This window comes from Branchiostoma floridae, chromosome 7 (genome assembly GCF_000003815.2).
Source record: "Branchiostoma floridae strain S238N-H82 chromosome 7, Bfl_VNyyK, whole genome shotgun sequence".
In the NCBI taxonomy this organism is placed as follows: Eukaryota; Metazoa; Chordata; class Leptocardii; order Amphioxiformes; family Branchiostomatidae; genus Branchiostoma; species Branchiostoma floridae.
In genome coordinates, this window is record NC_049985.1 from 19,152,294 (window position 1) to 19,172,088 (window position 19,795).

At 39.8% G+C, this 19,795-nt stretch overlaps 1 protein-coding gene and 1 long non-coding RNA gene across 2 annotated transcripts; one reads left to right on the plus strand and one right to left on the minus strand.

Annotated features, from left to right (window-relative positions):
• Positions 1-285: 285 nt before the first annotated feature.
• Positions 286-12,069, minus strand: LOC118419746 (polycystic kidney disease protein 1-like 2). The gene is made up of 11 exons (XM_035826294.1): positions 11,998-12,069; positions 11,158-11,271; positions 10,196-10,333; positions 9,398-9,494; positions 8,571-8,731; positions 7,175-7,408; positions 6,409-6,522; positions 5,822-6,057; positions 4,559-4,692; positions 3,685-3,785; positions 286-1,365 (listed from the first exon to the last, which is right to left on the minus strand). The coding sequence occupies exons 1-11, from the start codon at positions 12,022-12,024 to the stop codon at positions 1,210-1,212; spliced, it is 1,512 nt and encodes a 503-aa protein (XP_035682187.1). The 5' UTR covers positions 12,025-12,069; the 3' UTR covers positions 286-1,209.
• A 6,796-nt stretch (positions 12,070-18,865) lies between these two features.
• LOC118419056 lies at positions 18,866-19,795 on the plus strand. The gene is made up of 2 exons (XR_004831585.1): positions 18,866-18,942; positions 19,630-19,795. It is a non-coding gene; the product is annotated as an uncharacterized LOC118419056 (long non-coding RNA).

Below are 19,795 nucleotides of genomic sequence, written 5' to 3' on the forward strand. Positions count from 1 at the left end.
TTATTCCAGAAACATTATCATATAGATATGTGGATGTTTCCGTCCGTTTTTATGGAATGTCGTGGTATATGTTGAAAAAAAAAAATCTAAAGACAGTGAAAGAGTTAAGACATGATCCAAGTTGGCGTATCAAAAGCGATAGCTAAAATACAAATAACTTTACACTTGCATAATCATTTGATATCAAATTTACTGGAATAAATAAAAAAGAAGCATCCGATCCCCTTCATATTTGGAAATCGTACAGTAAGTCTTTTTGACATTGTAAAGGGGGAAGGGGGCAATTAACTACCCCCCAGGAAAGCCCAAAATCCCAGTGTGTACTTTGAACTTTATTAAAAACACCACATGGCAGGCATATGAGCCTGAATTGTGTAGGTGAGTACAATTGCAGCCATACAAGTTCACCATTACAACATTGTTTGAAAATTAGTACAAGTAATTTAGAAACATTTATACTTTAAAATTGTCCGATATTTTTACTTAAAATTCACTTATAAATGTCATTAATAAGTATATGGTCAATGAAAGATTTAGTCTATGCAACATGCCGGAAAATATTCGAAATATATGAATATTAGTATTTTAAACATTTTATACTATTGGCTGTATTTGTCAGCAAAGCACATATCTATTAAATTTTTTGAACATTACATCCATATGCCTGAATGACTATAAGATAAGCGTACCACATTTGCTTTTTGTACAAGGCCGCTGCTTATCCTAATCATCCAACGTGCGGCAGCTAATGTCGAAATGTAAGCCATGCCGATTTCCTTATATGGATGACATCCGCTTAGAACCCTAAAAGCTAATCCGAGCGTGTAAATAAAAAAAGGTTGCCTAGAAAATATTACTTTCTTTTAAATATAACATGCCAGTGGTTGAAAAGGTTCATCTAATGATTAAACACACAGAGTATTGAATACCAAATAGTAGATTATGACCTAAAAGAGTTGTAGTGTGATTACTTACATGTACAAATAATGGATATTATTCACTTAAGGTAAATAAAGTCATTCTTACAAGTGCACAATGTTTTGCAAGGTTACCATCGGAGCCTGCGATTTTATTTCGTTCTACAAACTTAAAGCTTATTTTCATTCAGCAAATTGTCTTTCTATTTCACAAAGCTTTATCTGATCTGCGACTAGTTCATTTCATAATGAGAAAATGTAAAGTGGGTACTCGGAACGCTTTTTCTTGTGTTCAATACTCTTCCAGACAGACCATACAGCTGTCTTGCCCAACTTCTGATCGCGAGCAGAGGTTGCCTTGAGTGGGAACCAGAACGATGTCGGCTCCGAAGGCAGTTAGGTGGTCGCACAGGCAGATTGTCTCCTCCCGGGTAGTCTTTGGGCTGACCTAGAGGTAAAAAGCAGTCGAAAGCATCGGAATATTATTAATGTGTTATTACTATGTGTATACCATGTACTTGCAATTAGCCCTCGGGCACGAACTTGCAAATAAACTTCTTATATTAATTGAAAAAAAACCTCTACATAGTCCAATGCATTTATTGAGCATTAAGAGTTTAGAGAATTGATAACCGTCTATCAGAAACCATCATCAGGGTAGAATAGTGTCTGAAATGGCGTCTGATAGATATCGAAACGTTTGAGGTAAGTACTTCCTGGTTATGCCTAAAGAACCTTACTATATGTCTACTATCTCATTCAACGGCAAGTCTATGTGCTGTGCCCGTTGGAAAGGCATTTAACATCTGTTTATCAAACCTTACTATATGAAAAATTGCCAACCTGATGAAGTTATTTACGGAGATAGGAAAGAGATGTAAAGTTAAGCAAAAAGAGGAAAAGAATTATCGTCAACAGCATCAAGACCTTCTTCAGCTCTGCTAAAACTGTTCTCAGGAAAGAGACACACTGGGCGCCCACAGCTGTATATTAAAGACCTTTGCAAAAGGGACAAAAACACACAAAGCTTTGGCCATGGGAGATGCCCACTGCCTAGGCAGCAAAAACCCTGCAAAGCCATACTGATGTGCATAGTAAAGAACAGACCTTTCCCAATTGTACCCTGTTGTTTCACTGGAATACCCAACCAGAGCCATTCTTTAGAAGTAAGAGGCGATCGATACCGGTGTACCGAAAGTGCGAAAAGGAACGAAAAGGAGCGAAAAGGAACGAAAAGGAACGAAAAGGAACGAAAAGGAACGAAAAGGAACGAAAAGGAACGAAAAGGAACGAAAGGGAACGAAAAGGAACGAAAAGGAACGAAAAGGAACGAAAAGGAAAGTACCGAAAGTGCGAAAAGGAACGAAAAGGAAAGTACCGAAAGTGCGAAAAGGAACGAAAAGATTGGATAGATTGGATAGGAACGAAAAGGAACGAAAAGGAAAGTACCGAAAGTGCGAAAAGGAACGAAAAGGAACGAAGTATGAAGCAAAGTGAAATAAAATCGATGGGAATATAAGGTAACGGCACTGTGATCGGCAAATGCATTTGCAACGGACTTTATTTTTGCATTTTGCGACTTGTTCCACGAAATTCCTAGAGCTCCAATGGTTAAACGGCGAACCGGCGGGAAAGTGCACGCGTGGAAATAGCTAAATACAAATCAAAGGCGATGGGCGGAGTCACGAATCAGTGCGTCTCGGGTTCCCACGCGGGCTGTCACAGACCAAATTCGGGGGGAGGGGGGTAAAAGCCGCTGAGTAGCACGCCTGAAAAACGTTTGACGGGTTGACATTCTGGTGTAGATTATTTTTCTACGGTCTCAAAAATGTCACAAAGTCGTTTTCTAGTGGTCCCGGCCTAAATTATATGTGGCCCCGGGCAATCGGGACACCGCGTTGATTTCAATTCGAGGTCTGGTTCCAAAGACTTTTTCTGTCGAACCCGCACGGGAGACGTGAGTCAACGGCCAAATCTCTCCGTAGTTTCCCAATATCCTTTGCACAAATTCCTCACGTTGTCATTTCTTCCCGCCAAAATTATGAATACTCATGGTACAACGTGATGAAAGCTCCTTGGTACAATCACTACAATGTATACATGCCTATCCTTTCACACCTTTTCTTTTGTCGTGAACGAGCAAGAAGATATGTCTCCAGTCTCCAGAAAAACATGTTGTGGGCCCTGTTGAAGGGAGCTGTCATGCTAGTGGGGCAGCAGTTTATTAGCATATCATTCCAGGCCGGATTTCTATTAGACGTAAACAATCGCAAGAATTGCATGCGGTGCTCCCATCTTGGGAGAACAGAAGCCATCCAAATACAACAGCAACGCTACAATCTTGCCTCATTCTGAAAATGTACGTTAATCGATATTTATCTATCACCCGCCAGTAACTGAATTTTAGTCCTTACTTTCTTATATCAGTTCTGTTTCCTTGTATTTCGCTGATCTTCAGAGAATAATTTAGCCACACAAACACAACCGCCTAAAACAGCGCCGTAAAAAATTCATATTGCCAAATTCTAAAATAAAACACGTTTTAAAACATGTTTTATAGGCTTCTAACGCCCGCACCGGTTCCTTATATTTTCATTGATTTTATTTTAGTTTGCTTCAAGGAACGAAAAGGAAAGTTCCTTTTCGTTCCTTTTCGTTCCTTTTCGTTCCTTTTCGTTCCTTTTCGTTCCTTTTCGTTCCTTTTCGCACTTTCGGTAGACCCATAGATACGACAGTGCAAGTTGTACACAAGTTCTCCATGCTGTACCTTGCAGCCGTCTCCCTTCCAAGCGTTGTCGTCTGACTCCCAGTACCGGCAGCTGATCCTGACGATATCCACCGAGTACTTACACTTCTGCGACAGACACTCTGGAAATGAAGAAGATTTAAAACTAGGATAAGCTAAGAGGTTTTGTTAGTAATTATTCGACGTTTATACTATGGATGTTTATACCTGAGAGGTTCATATCTTAACTCTCCTAGCATTTCAATTTATTTCCATGTCGGTCTCTTGAAGTTCATTCGTCTTCAGGAGTAATCTTTTATTTGCAACTCAAATGATTTTATCGTACCCTAAGCAGCTAATCTCTAAGCAGATCTATCATACCACAAGGAGCACATCCTAAAAGACAATTATAATCAATGGGCTAAGATAATTTAGCCTTTCGGATACCGCCTTAATTGCTGCCAACTGATCTCTTTTGAGATTGCTTAGCAGGAGTATCACTTAAAACATCACACCCAATAAAAAGTACATTTTCAATAGAGTCACTGGCTCTTTTGCATTGATGTTACACTGGTCAGAGGTTACAGAGGCGCGCCACCATGTTAGGTGTTAGATTTCTGAAAAGCACACTTTTAGGCGCGTAGCTTAACCTGATAGCTTTATCCCATCATTTAATGAACGTTTTTCCATCATAACGGCCAACTGTCATTCACAATATTCAGCCACGTACCACATACACGGAATAGCAGACGACAAATTTTCGAACTAACGCTGTTCTGACACCCAAGATGGCGGCGTAAACAAAGTAAAGAGATCCATTACGTCACGTGCAAACTATGTGATTTCACTATTCCAATTAGAAGCTAATTATGTATCTCTAACCTATAAGAAATAAGTCATGGCAAAACAAATATACCGTCCATTATAAGGCCAATGGTGTACTGTCCTCTCCCATTGTTGATCTTCTCGACGGGAAGTACAATGAAGGCTGTGGAAGTCTGGTTGCCTTCATACCCCGTGATGTCAAAGTCCTCCCACGAAAGGAATTTGCTGCAAGCCAGATACTCTAGCCATTAAACATTTTAGCAAACATTCTATTTCTTGAATCACAAGGATTGTAAGCATTCATCATGTATATACAGACGTCAGAATAATGATTATCATAATTTCCATCCATTGACGGCTTCGTGGGTGGGTAATTGTCTTCGTGTGTTTTACTAACGTATAACTATGCTGTTATCCAACTGGTTGCAGATGACGTTAAAGGAATACTATGTATTAAAAACGTTGGGGCTTTGCAGTGTTTAGATCTGGGAATCCTTTTCTAGCTTTACCAGACCTGACTACCTATCTAGCAATATCGTTTTGCTGCTCACAAAGGGTTTATGATTTTTACCCTGATGTCTATATTAGCCTTCCTGCATTTCACACTTTGTTGAAAGTTCGGGTCTTTGAACAGCAGATGTGAGAATATGAAGTTAACATTTCATTTCTTTATTAATTTCCATACTATACTTGTGCGAGCACAATGTATATCTGTGTAGTTTCAATATGATGCTGAAAACTCTACACGCATTTCAGTTTTACATCGATTCGCACATGGTAGATCACATCGGCTAAAATAAGAAAAGCCCGGGCGGACACGTTTATCAGGACCGTAACCATAAACAAACCAATTGTTTCGCTATGTGTACCTCCGACCTAACGCGCGGCTGCAAAACTTAACCAGCTAATTTTTTCAGTTACAAACAAGCTTTCACCAATCTAACTCTTGTGATCAGTTTCGCTGGCTAAAAGGAAATTTTCACCGCTAAAACAGCTTCGGATTTCTTTAACACACTCGGAGTAATAAATAAATGAGACCTTTAGCTTAGTGCCTGGCAATTGAAAAATGTATGCACAGGTTGATAGATCATAAAAAGATTTTTCTTTTACACAACCAGTTTTTCTCACCTGCTGGCGTTTTAATGTCTGTCAGACATCTTTCTCAGAGCTTCTAACTGAAGTTCTGCTTCTCGCAGCTATATGTAGCCGATGTAGATGGCAGTCTAGATAAGGAAGTCCAGTTAGAAGCTCTGGGGAAGATGTCCGACAGACATCGAAACGTCAGCAGGTGACAAAAACTGGTTGTGTAAAGGAAAACTCTTATGTTGTATGCACATTTAGTTTGCACAGCTACCTGAAGTTGTGGTCTATGTCGGTAGGATCACCGCCAAGCTTTCCGTACATTCTGGCCTCTCTGATGAAGCCGGCGGTCCGTACCGTCAGTGTGACCCCGTACGTGGCGTTCTCCAGGGCCTGGAAGTCTCGGTACGCCATGGTGTCGTTATCGTAGTGTTTGTAGTTCACGAGATGTCCGACCTGAAACATCTCTGGCCTGTTCTGTAGAACGATGGTAATGGCTTCAGACAGGCCCTACATGGAAGATAAGGAAGTAACACATGAAAATCCACAAGACAGCAGGCCGTTGGACGTCCATAGATTTTCTCAAGGGTCTATCAATGAGTTCTGAAGGATCTCCCTAAATTCTACTAGTGTAGGAATGTGTGGTGAACATTTACTTCGTTGTTCAGTTTCATGATATACTTAATGTATGTATATATATATATACATGTATATTTACAATATGATGTTGAAAATATCATTTTCATCTTGTATCAGATATCATGACAGTTAAGGTTACTTAAGATACGGCCTATAATACATAATGGGCTCAAATATCTCTTTTCCAGGGCCTGCCGAATCATCGAAGGATGCTACACTAACGTTAACGGGGATTTCTTTCCCCTTGGCGTCTCCCAAAGTGACGTCCACTACTGACGACTTGATATCCCCTGCAGATCTGTCCCATATGTAAGGGTTGTCGTTGAAGCCTGTGATCTGGAAAGAAGACCAAGACTTTCAGAGGACTCAACCCTAGTGGGGTGTAGTACACCCAATTAGAGGTAGAATACATCTGCCTCCTCCCTTTGAGGATGAAGGCGTATAAAAAATCCCTTATAGTCATTAACATCGGCCACCTTTGCATTCACTTGTTAGCAGTTAGCTCAATTTACGTTGCCTCTTTCAAAATAATCTAAGACAACTAAAAAGTAAATTGATCTTGAGGTCATTGGGCAACTACAGCAGCAGAACTCAGTGGACTACTGCTACTACTACTACCACTTCTTCTACTTCCGCTGCTAGTACTACTAGCTGCTACTACTACTAGCTACTTCTACTACTACTACAGTACCTACTACTTCTACTATTACTACAACTACTATTTCTGCTGCTAGTACTACTAGCTACTACTACTACTAATCACTACTACTACTACTACTACTAATCACTACTACTACTACTAGTACTACTACTACTACTACTACTAAGACATACAGCTGCTACCATATATTAAAACCTATATGAAAACCTATATGTTGATGACTCAAGACTTGCTGAGAACCTCCTACTTATATCAACCCCAAGTATTCGTAGTCAGATGTACAGAAACATTGCTTTCAACGGCTCCCATAAAAAATGTAGCGCAAACCTTCCATCCGACGTTTGAAGATGAGGTAAAAGGCAGCAACGCGTCATCAGTGGGAAAGTCCACTTTCCCAGCAGGGAGGGACAGAGGTTCCTCTCCCAACTCGGCCTCCTTCTTCAGGGCCAGCTGGACTGTCTTCTGTCCCAGCGTAGCGGACTCCGGAACCGCCGAACTCCTTAGAAGAGCACTGGCGACATGATCAATCATTTCCATCAGCGCTGACACGGCCTCCTTTTTCTGGTTTAAGAGAGAGAATTTTTTTCTCATTTAAAAAAAATGCTTTATGACGTCTTTAATGCTTTCACGATCATTGTGAATAATATTACATTCAAAGTTGACCAAATTACATTTTTACACTTAGCAGTTCATCGAATTAGATCATTCGACCCCCCTTCGTATTTTCAAAACGGCTTACTGTACGATCACCAATTTGCGGGGGGGGGGGGGGGTTATGCTCATCAAGTTTTATAATTCCTGAAATTTTGATATCCTTTTGACGTAATATGACGTACTTATGACGTCATTAATTGATAGTTTTGGCTAAAACTGGGAATTCCCATAATACTTAAATATCTCACTCAAAAAGTTACCAATAAAGGTTTCTTATTAATATTTAAGTGTTATAAGACTTCTGTTGTCAAAAGCCGACGCAACGACGTCAAATGACGTCATCTGTAGTTTAGCTATCCGCCATCTTGGATTATCAACCTTAAATTTTTCAAGATACATTTTTTCAACATATAACGCTAAAACCCCATGGAAATGGAATAAAAACGTTCACAAGAATGTTTTCTGTAAGAAAATACCACGTAGTAATGAAATCTGAGTGAAAATAAGTTTGTTATACTTTAAATCTTGATATTGTCGGCCATCTTGGATTTTGAGCAATAACGTCATCTCATTAGCATAATTATGCTCATATTCATAATCATCTCATATGCATAATATGAATATTCAATTATAAATGTTTAACTAAGATGTGTTAGATATTAAAGATATATGAAAAGAAGTTAAGTTTAGCAAGAAAATCTTGAAATCCCATTGTTTAAACCAAAATTAGTGACTTTTATCAAATTTGCCTTTCAGAAACCCGTTCGTTGCCATGGCAACACGAAAAATTATAAACTTACCCAATTTTTTTTATTGTTGCCAACAATATTTTAGGAAAAGTCCACCAAGTTTGGTTGTTCTTGCACAAGCCCTTTGGGAGGTATAGGAGGTCAAAGTTGGCGCGGGCACTTTTAGCCCCCCCCCCCCAGTCTGGATAGGGTTAGGGCTGCGTATAATCACACAATTCATTGAGCAAGTAGGGATGCTAGAATAGTGATTAGCGTTTTCTGTTTTAGATAAGGTTTTCACCAATATCAATATCATGGCAAGGCTTTAGTCGTTTACGTACAAGTTTCCAATGTTTTTGCTTCCTTTCTAGTCGCTCTTTGTCCAGTTTCTCCTTATACACCTTCCGTTTTCTCGGCGGAAGAAGGTGAGATTCGTCCTTCAGTGTCCCCTCCTTCTCAAAGACTGTAGCCTCTACCAGCGTCGAAACCGTGTCAACAATTGCTGGGTAGATGTGGCAAGTTTAGTAAGTAAGTGGGGTGGATATGTATTGGTACAGAAAATTTAGGTACAGGTACGGTTCAGATCCAGAGGATCAGGTCCTAGTCCGGACCTAAACCTGGACCTAATTATGTGGACCTCAGGAACTTATCATACTCAAAACAATGGTCCATTTCGCTAACAAACAATTCTCTTACTCTTAGGTGGAGTATTCGACGTCCATTGGTGATTTAAAATCCTATCTTTGTAAACAACACTAACTGCATAAAGTTTGACTGTGGAAACCTGATAAAATGGCTATCATCTGTCATCTACTTCGTTCTTGTTATTTCATTTGACATGTAATTTCCCAAACACGTGAACGCGTGCCGGTATAATTTGTTCATTTTCAAATCGGTCCAACATCCGGTGTTTTATTTCCAGGTCCGTTATTTTCTGCACCAATACATCGGTACACCGTACCTAACCTTTCAGTAAGATGTTTATAAATCCCTATAAAGATCGTGTTGTAGCTTTGTGACTTTCAGCACTATTTGTCCGATTCTTTACAGACTTGAATACGTAAAAATCAAAAATCATGAATCGACCTAAACGCCACCCACCCCCTCACACCCAACAACTTACGCAAATGCCCCCAGAGAGGCCGGTGAAGAAGGCTAATAACAGTACCTGAAGCAGCTGGCTTGAGTTGTGGAAAGGGGGCGCCCTTCTCCGAGAGTTCCTCTATGGATTTTGCCATTTTCCCCACAATGAATCCCCCTGTAGCCTGTCGGGAAAAATAAATTTCATGTAGACTTCATCTTTCTATATATAACTTAACTAGTGTAGGATAATATTACTCTTTCTTTTCTAAGTCTGGCTGACGTGCGTGACACCAAATGCATACACGCCTGGACTTTGAAACCTTTATTGGCACGACAAAAAATAGTTACTTTTGTATAAAAAACTACAACAAAAATGAAGGATACGGAATACATCTTAGAATTCTACTAATAAAAAAAAAATAAAGGATAATAAAATTTTACTAATTAGAAAAAAATCTAGGACAATAAGAAAAACCTCCATGCAATCAGGTGGGGCTTAATTTTAGTGTCGCTATGTTTTTTAATAACAAATCTTTTATATATTTACATGTCTTAGCATTATGATAGAATGCTGTAAGATCTAAAGATATAGTCAATATACTTCTGGTAACTAGTATATTGAAATTTATAGCATTTAGCCAATGTAATGTAAATAATTTATTATATGTTATTATGTATTATCATATTGCACTCCATAACGAAGTGAAATTTATTTTCAACATATATAGTATTACGTATTGTATACATGTACATGTGTACTGGACCCTTGCAACAAAGTCGTAAGGAAGTTTTGCTGATCTGGGAAGATTATAGATTATTATTATGTATTAATAATTCTTTACACCATAAGCAACAACAAAAAATAGACTGTTAGTTGAGGTACTTGATCATTTAGATTGAGGTGCCCAGATGCTGTAAGGAGAAGGTCTGTTGCTTTAGCCAGAAGTTCCACTTTCTCTGCACTGTCAATGTCTGAAGACTGGCTGTACACCATCTGCAAAGCTTCTGTCAGGCGCGTGTCCTATGGTATAAAGTAACAAACTTAGTGTTAGTACAGAGGGGAACAGAGGGGAAGAGACCTTTTTTTTCATAACCCTTGCTTAACTTACACCGACGTTTCGGTAAACGTCTGTCGACTTCTTTAGGGCAAGTCTGCTTACAACAGCGATAATACATCGTTTTCACTTTGTTTCAAAGAAACATACTTTTGCCAGTGATCGCCCCCCAGCATGCATTTTTATATAGTCGGCAAGCTAGCAGGAAACACAATATTTTTTCAATACCTAACATATGTGAAACGTAATTGATCTGGTTCTTCGCAGTCTAATCATTATTTTTGTGGGACCGTGGGACCGCAGTGGTAGTTTCTTCGGCCCGTGGCCGAGAGGTTGCGGGTTCGAATACGCCTGCTGTGTTACCGATCTTGTGCCCTTGGGCAAGGCACTTAACACGACTCTCCTCACTTCACTCAAGTGAAAATGAGTACCTAGCTTCGGCTTGGGCCGTCCTTCGGATAGGACGTTAAATGGAGGTCCCGTGTTCGGGGAGAGCAACACCCCAAGTACGTTAAAGAACCCGCCACATGTGCGAACTGACCACCCGAGCTGATCAAACCATTCCGGCCAAAATAGGGGTAGGGAATCTCCCGAGCAGCCCTCGTAACCCCTGCTTCGCCTATTGGATCAGTTAGTCCACACTCATGGTGAGCAATTGGGCTGGTCTCAATCATGATGTTTCTGACCTAGGGCGAAGAGTTGCTGTTACAGTCCCAGTCATGTAACCCGTAACCTTGAGTGGCCTTCATGGCCTTGTTACGTGGTGACCATTGAGTAAATAATATATTACCTCCTCTCCGTCACCTTTCAAGTACTGCTGTATCTCTCCCGGGTCTGACTGTCCATCAATCAGAAACGACAGCGCCTTCCAGATGTCGGGAGGTTTTGACGTTTCTGGAGTCTCCTTGGTGGGGACACAAAGATATTCATAGTTTTATTGACACGACAAAAGTACAGTGGCTCTTATATGGCCAAGGATAAGCTACAAACAAAGGTGAATACAGAATAAATCTTAAAACTCTACTAACTAAACAATATAGGATACTAAGAAAATCTCGACAATCAGGGCATGGGGCTAAACATGTGTCACTATCGTTTCTAATCACAAAGCGATATTTTATGTATTTAGTAACTTATCTTAGCATTATGAGGGCTGTCGGATCTGAAGATATAGTCAAATTTACTTCTGGTATCAAGTATCTTGAAATCTATGTTTATAAAATTGCACTAAAACTGTCCTAGATCCAAAGTTGATAAACCAGATTATCTCTGTCTTTTCATGTTCCACTTGTATGACCATAAGACCATGGTAATTAAGTACGGATTTCATGTTGTTATTTTGTTTTGTACTTTAGTATATTAGATTTATTATTAATATCATTCCTATTTCTTAACTGAGCAGTTTTATTTCTAATTGGCTACTTGTGTATTTTGTAAGTTTCTGGGACGATAACCAGCAGAGGTGAGTCATGTCATGTATTGCCCCCCCCCCCCTACCCCCCTCCCCAACCCTCAACGTCATTGTTAATAAAAATTAACCAAAAAAAGGGTTTAAATTATATATTTTCATCCCAATGAGAGAACTATGGGTTTCTTAACTATGTGAATTTGAGCCATTGGATACAATTACCGTTGTCATAGCTTCAGTAGATACCATCGGCCATGTTGTGGAAGTGGTGTCTGAGTTTAGATCTATTGGATCCCCGACCGCGCCCCCTGAAGTAGAAAGGATTCAACCAGTTATGTTACAACAATACATATCATATGTTACAATAAGGCTACAGCAAGTACATTTTATGGATGGCATTCTATGCAGAGTGCAAAACTAATGAGATGAGGCCACACCGATTTAATTTTTTGGTTCACGGATTCGCTCGCTCCTATTTTTTGGGAAAAATAAAAATAAAAATTATCACTCAGCAAATTTTCATCATTAATGAAACCATTCACTAACTTTCTGGTGTAGCAAATTGGCCTTTATATTATAAGCTACTTAAAGTGTGGGTACAGGTGCTGTTACTGTAAAATAGTGTTTTTGTACTTTTTTCAAGCTGAAAACTTTTTTTCTATATTTTGGATTAGCCGTTACCTTTACCCCAACCATTTTACAATTTTTATTTTTATTTCGCCCTTTCGCTCCATATTTTTTATGAAAAAATCCGTGAACCAAGAAATTAAATAAGTGTGGTCTGATGGGTAAAAGAAACAAGATGGGTAAATTTTCAAAATACATTAGACACCATAAACGTCGCAACAAGACTTAAAGGGACAAAACGGGCATAACAACTTACAAGACATTTATTCCTGTATTAAAGAAGTGAACTAGTACAGTAAAGGGGATACTGGTGTGGTACACTGGTATCACTTACCAAGCTTACACTCATGGCTTCCATATTGGTGCCACTTTTACAACTATCCAAGAAGTTTCACTTCTGCAACTATAGTCATGGGTACCTCCCTAGTGTCACTTCTAAAACGTATGATTATTAGGCTACAACACAGCCTTTTTGGCTATTTCGGTCTATCTGACCATCCCCGAAGATGAAAAAATCTTGTTTTCTTTCTGTGAAATCAGGCCAATGTTAATGAGCGCGATTATGTCATCCATAAAATTTACTTGTAGTGGCCTAATGGTCCTTCACAGATTTTAAAATCACCAACTGTTAAGTACAGACAAACGTCTCCTTTTTTTCGATGTGTGAGAGAGGTCGTCATAAAAACACAGACGTTCCCTACCAAGCTAAATGGTAATTAAATGTAAAGCAACACAGATAGAACATGCCAAAATCGATTGACTCGGTTGTAGGTGCATGGGTGTCTGGTGCTTGTGTTGTGACTTGATTTAAAGTCGTTTCTTCATGCCACAGTGTGGTTGATTCGTCCATTCTTGAAGTAGCAGACGTCGACGGAGGCGGAGGCGAAGTGTTTGGATGGCTTGTTTCGGGTTCTGGTGTCGTCTCGGTAGTTGTTGTCAGGGACTTGGTGGTCTCAACGGTCGTAGTGAGTATTTCTGTGATGTGACAATTGCAAGGACATTAGACTTTAAACCATTTTTTCTCTAACTACAACAACACTGAACGTTTTATATGTACCATCGTCTCTCTACATTTTAAATAGCATTTATCAAGTTTTGCAAACTATTCTATTTCTATGTAACCAATGTATATAAATTAGACTAAGACTATTGACGCCCTCAATGTGTATAATTCATTTTCAGTGTCAGAATGCAAACCAAGAGAAATAGATCTAAATCGGGAAATTGGAAAGCCGTCAAGCAATATCTAAAAGCAGCCTTTTGCTCTTTTAGCATAGTCTCTACCAGACACCGGGACGCTGGAAAAAACTTAGAAATGGGACAAATAGAGTAGTAAGCCGGGCAGAGCGCGCTGTTCCCTAGCCGGCTATATTCCTCTGACGGCTTACTCCTCTATTTGTTCCATTTTTACGTTTTTTCGCGGCCGACCTGAAGTCTGCAGCTGCTAGAGACTACTTTTAGAGCGAGAAAGAGGAGGACATCATTAAAGAGAAATACAACCCAACCTGTAACCCTCAAACGAACAATTGTATTCGAGTAGTCTATTTTTACAACAATGTTACTGTCACATACATGTATTTCTCCAATATGCTTTAACCATGTACCTGCTATTAGCCCTTTTGCAGGAACTTGGAATTAGCCCTTTGGGAAGTAAAACTGTAATCAACCATAACGTTGTACAATGTATACTCACCCATACACGACTTCCCGTCTCCAGTGAAACCGTTATTGCAGGTACAGAAGTACGACCCTTCAGTGTTCTGGCAAAAGGCGTGTTGGCCACAGTTGGATTCACCGACAGCACACTCGTCTAGATCTAAGGGTAAAATATCGTGGAGAAGATCAGTGTTGAATTTACTATCAAGGAAGGACTAGTATCGAAATGACCAAGTTTAAACATAGGAAAAAATCACCTGCAGGAACATAAGGCCAATGTTGATTTGATTATATGGCTGATCAACATCGCATCAATTTTCGGCCGTTTTCAATCATAACGCATAAAGCAGCTTCAAAATAAGCAAATATATACAGTTAATTTCAAAAACAAAGATCGGAAAACGTGTACTAAAGCCATAGAATATTCCAAGGTCAAAGAAGATGTGAAAGAACAAAAATGAAGAATTTCTTGTTCGGTGTACCAAATTCTGTGTGTTCAGTCATTTGTTCAACCTTCCAAACCACATAGATTTCATAATGAAGGGCAATGACCCTAATTGACGCAGGCGCAGAAGGCCCAAAACGAGTCCATACAGTATTTTAGCCTATTTTCGACTTTTAGCAGGAAAATGTAAGTACATTTCATATTGGTGAGACAGTGTAGGTTGCAGATGTTCAGATTCGGCCAAAAAACTAGGTTTTGGTCCATCTTTTCGGCCTGTGCTGACCCCTAATTTCAAGTGCTGAGTCCCAAAAATGACGTCATGATTAGCAAGATGGCGGCAGGGTTTGACCGCCGGAATAGTTGCACCGGTCAGAAAGTTTAGATATTAGACTTTTTGACACTTGAGATAGCGGGCTGCTGTGTGGGGTGAGTTCTTATGACCTGGAATGTTCACGGATGAGATTATGACACTCTGAACTTGCTAACTTTAGCATTATCACCTATGTAGATTTGTATTAGTGCTAACTGCTCTGAAAGCATTTTTTTGTCAAACCTTTTTTTTCAATCGCACGCTCGCAACAGGTTTCGGGTTCCCAGAGAGTGTCATCCATATAATCAAATCAACATGGCCTAATTATGATGCACTTACCGCGACATCCACCTGACATCATGACGTACCCCTGACTGCACGTGCACTCATAGTTGCCAATGTAATTAGTGCAGACAGCCAGGTAGTGACCGCAAATGCTTGGATCTTCCAGGCACTCATCCACATCTTTAAGAATAAAATTCTGGTCTTACTGAAGAGAAGCATAATCTGACCTCCCTCTCTCCCATTCTTCTTAGACTGCCTTTCTTTGACTCTTTGTTTCGTTTTCATATATTTTATTACAAAAATTATTATTGAAATGAAAGGTACATTATAGATAAATGTGCACTATAGGATAAGTACGGTGCAAACAATTTTGGTGATTAGAAAATCGTATTATGTTATAATTTGTAAAATGAAATACGCTATCGTATATTCTTACCATCACACCGACGTTTGTCCGCATTCAAGACGTATCCACTGCCACAAGAACATTGAAAAATTCCGACTTCGTTGGTGCAGATCTGGTCGCAGCCACCATTCTCTATAGCACATTCGTCGACATCTGCTCGAAGGGATGGAAACATACAGGTAAAATATGATGCACCTACCGTGACAGCCACCTGACATCATCACAAAACCCTGGCTGCACGTGCACTCATAATTACCAATGTTATTAGTGCAGACAGCCAGATAGTGACCGAAGATGCTCGGATCTTCCAGGCACTCATTAAGAAAAACATTTTGGCTATACTGAAGAGAAATATGGTATGACCTCCGTCTCTTCCATTATTTCTAAGACTGCCTTTCTCGGTCTCTTTGCTTCGTTTTCATTTGCGTACAAAAAGTACTATTGAAATTAAAGGTAAAGATATGTGACATGGATGAGACTGTGTGCACACCTTTGGTAAAATGGAAAACCTTAATATATCATCTTTTGTAAGATATTAATCGCATCGAATATTGTTACCATCACACCGACGTTTGTCCGCATTCAACATGTATCCACTGTCGCAGGAACATTGAAAACTTCCGACTTCGTTGGTGCAGATCTGGTCGCAGCCTCCATTTTCTTTAACACATTCGTCGACATCTGGTCGAAAGGATGGAAACATACAATGAGTTTAGCCTTACCTTGCTTTAGTGACGTTTATCCAAATTTAGTTGGAAACGATTCTAGAATACTAAAATAAGATTGTAATGTTTGGTTTTGCCATGCCAACGTGTTGTTGACATATCTTACCACATTTACTTACATCGATTTAAGCAATGGTGGTATAACTTATTCTTCCTTGACCACTATGGTTTTACTTCGTCATTGACATATGGTGTTATTTTATGTTACATTTATGATTAGATATTCAAAATTTATGCAAATATGATGACTTCATTGGTCGAAAACATATCATAATCGATAGTATAATCGTTTCTTAACGACACATCATTCCCTGCACATTAAGTGATCGCAGAGATAGGGTCAAATTATTTGCCAGTTCATTCTAGTGACGCTCAAGAAGATTGATGGATCGAAACGTCCGAGGTGATTCTCTTAATTTTCTCTTGATTACCTAGATATCTAACATCAATAAACGTGGCAGTCTAGATTATCTCACCCGTGCAGTTTGGATAGTCTTCGCTCCATGTACCGTCCGCCTGGCAGGTAGCGATGGAACTGCCGGATATGACGTACCCTGAGTTACAGGAAAAATGGGCCTGGCGCGAGTAGACGTTCGACGAACTCACAACACCATTGGTGGGAGGTGTCGGCGAAGGGCATTGGACAGCTGAAACACAACGCAGGCGAATGAAGTTAGGGAACTAATGGCAAAGTCTTTACCGCACTAGATAGTGTATAGGGCGGCGCCCATTGGCTGATCCTTGCTTTGTCAGGAGGATACCTTGATACAACGAGCCATATCTCACGATATTCTACCTTCACCGTTTAATATTTACCTCCATGAAATGTCATGGAATGGAGGTTATATTTTCTGTTATGTGTCTCTGTCTGTGTAGATGATTACTCAAGAACGGCTGGATGGATTGGTTTCATACTTGTTGTGTTGGTGGGGTGTGCTGAAAGCTCGAATCGATGAGATCTTGGGAGCCGTATCTGTCGTTATAATCGATGTAATAATATCAGAAATCACCCCTATACTTGAGATATATTGGTACAGGCATCGTGCTGTATGTGTTTGTTAATGGGCTTAGCTGCAAGCAGATAGTGAGGTGACAGCTGTTTGGGGAACCCCCAGTAGTTTTATTTATGTCTGCTTAGGACTGTTTGAAATATTTGTAACAGTTGGCACAGTAGTTACCTCCATGAAATGTCATGGAGGTTATATTTTCTGTTATGTGTCTCTGTGTACAAGATTACTCAAGAACGGCTGGATGGATTGGTTTCATACTTGTTGTGTTGGTGGGCTGTGATGAAAGCTCGAATCGATGTGATTTTGGGCGCCGTATCTGTCGTTATAATCGATGTAACAATATCAGAAATCCCCCCTATATCTGCGACAGGCATCGTGCTTTAAGTGTTTGTGAATGGGCTTAGCTCCAAGCAGAAAGTGAGGTGATTTGTATGACAGCTGTTTGGGGAACCCCAAGTTTTTTGAATATGATAATTAGTTTTATTTATGTCTGCTTAGGATATCATGGAGATGTGAAGCGTAAGTATAATTGTAAGACGTTGAGGTACATTTAACGGTAATGCTTAACAGGTATGGATGTCTCACATACTGTACTGCTGATTTGAGTGACATGGTGATTAAATGCCATTAGTTCCTCTCATCTGGGTTGGGTATCAGAAGTTTTATGGGCGATACAGATGTTCTGATTTCGTTACGATAAGGGACAGTTGTTAGTTGTCTCTTTCGTAGCCAATGGTACTTGTTTTTTAGCAGACGGGGTTGGCGCCAAGTAATCATCTTACAGTTGATGTAGGGCTATCAGAGGAAAGTGTGCACCTCATTTTTGTACCGTGTGAACAGCTGATGTTATGACATATTGGCGGAAAATCAAATCACCATCTGACTAAAGTTGGCCACATCCCTTCTTCTTTCTGAGTTTCCCAACTTCCTCCCACCACACTGCTCTGGGGCACATAGTCGAACCTCAATAATGCTGACAACCTTGGACAGTTTAGATACCAAACATCAAGCTTAAGGAACACCACGCTACCATACGCCGTCGACCTCTTAAACGCACATTACACAATTAAGTGTCACATTCTAATAATTACTAATCAGATGGACATCCTCTGTGTCATTAAATAAATACACCACTACTTTCCCATAACATTTATAACCATTACTCTCAAATACAACCGACTATAAACATACATACCATCCACAAAAAAGCAATAAATATTTCATGGAGGTATGAGGTCCCCGAACTCTAGTTACATCTCATTCTGGTTGGTACGTCACTGAATAAAGCGACTCTATTTACCCCAACCCTTGGTTTACAACCCTGCACTACATCCCTACACTGACCTTTCAGCGACTGTTTTTCACCTTACTTTACTGTTTATACTGGTTCTCGTGGTACTGCAACACTAGGTGTCGCTGCTTACAGTTACAGATGAGGTCACAAACGTGAAGTGACATAAAGCAGTTACTGCACCACTGTACATATGTAGGTAATACTTAACTGTTTGTTACTGCATCTATAAGCAGCAACATCTAGCTATAGTGCTGCAGTACCATGCTAATTGCCCTGAGGAAGGCGACAGACGGTAGACGAAAAGTCGGTGAAAACAAGACAAGGATTGTGAAAAAAAGAGTCTGTTTTAATATACATCCCACCTTCACATTGTGGTGGACGTCCACTCCAGGTCCCGTCAGACTGACAGGTCAGTGTAGCAGGACCGTCCAGACTGTATCCCACGTCACACGTGAAGGTGGCCGCATCTCTATAGGAGTTGGATCCGCTCACAGCACCGTTCGCAGGGCTCATCAGCACATTGCACTGTGCTATAGACAGAAGTATAGAAATACCCAGTTGTGGCTTTAGTCTGAACACAGCAATATAGTATTTTTGTGTTTCCTTATGTGTAGAGAAATTTAATATTTATGTATTATTTTCCATATGTATGCGTATACGTAGAAACGTTGTTTCGTGCAATTCATTTTTTTCTTTCTCTTTAATATTATGTCATTTAATTTTTTTCATTATTAGTCAATAACTGCAGGCTAGTCCGTTGCTTTTCCCTATATTCTTATGTATCTATGGTGATTTTATTTTCGTTTATTTGATCTCATTTACATATGGGTGCGATTAACAAAGATTGTTAACTGTCCTGACCATAAGAAAAGAGAAAAATAATATTGCAGTTAAAGAAAACAAAATCTCTGGATCTGCCGACAGAAACCGTGATCGGGATCTCTATCAGGGATTGGTTAATTTTACCAATTCGGAGTATCTTCCCTAACACTAGCATAGCGTAAATTGGAAGAAAATGGCGATGTGTTGAATTCAGAAACCAGGGCTCAGAACCAATTTGATATTGTTATCAATGATCTTACCGTTCATGTTGCAGCCGAGTATCTCCGCCCTCATGCTGATGTGACGACGCCAGGTCAGAACCACGAAGCGCACATAACGGGCAGCAACGGCGGGGACTAGGAGATTTGTTACAGGGGTGTCCATATGCGTGTTGCCTGGAAAGATCTGAAAGACAAAGAAATAAAAACAGTGAAAAACTT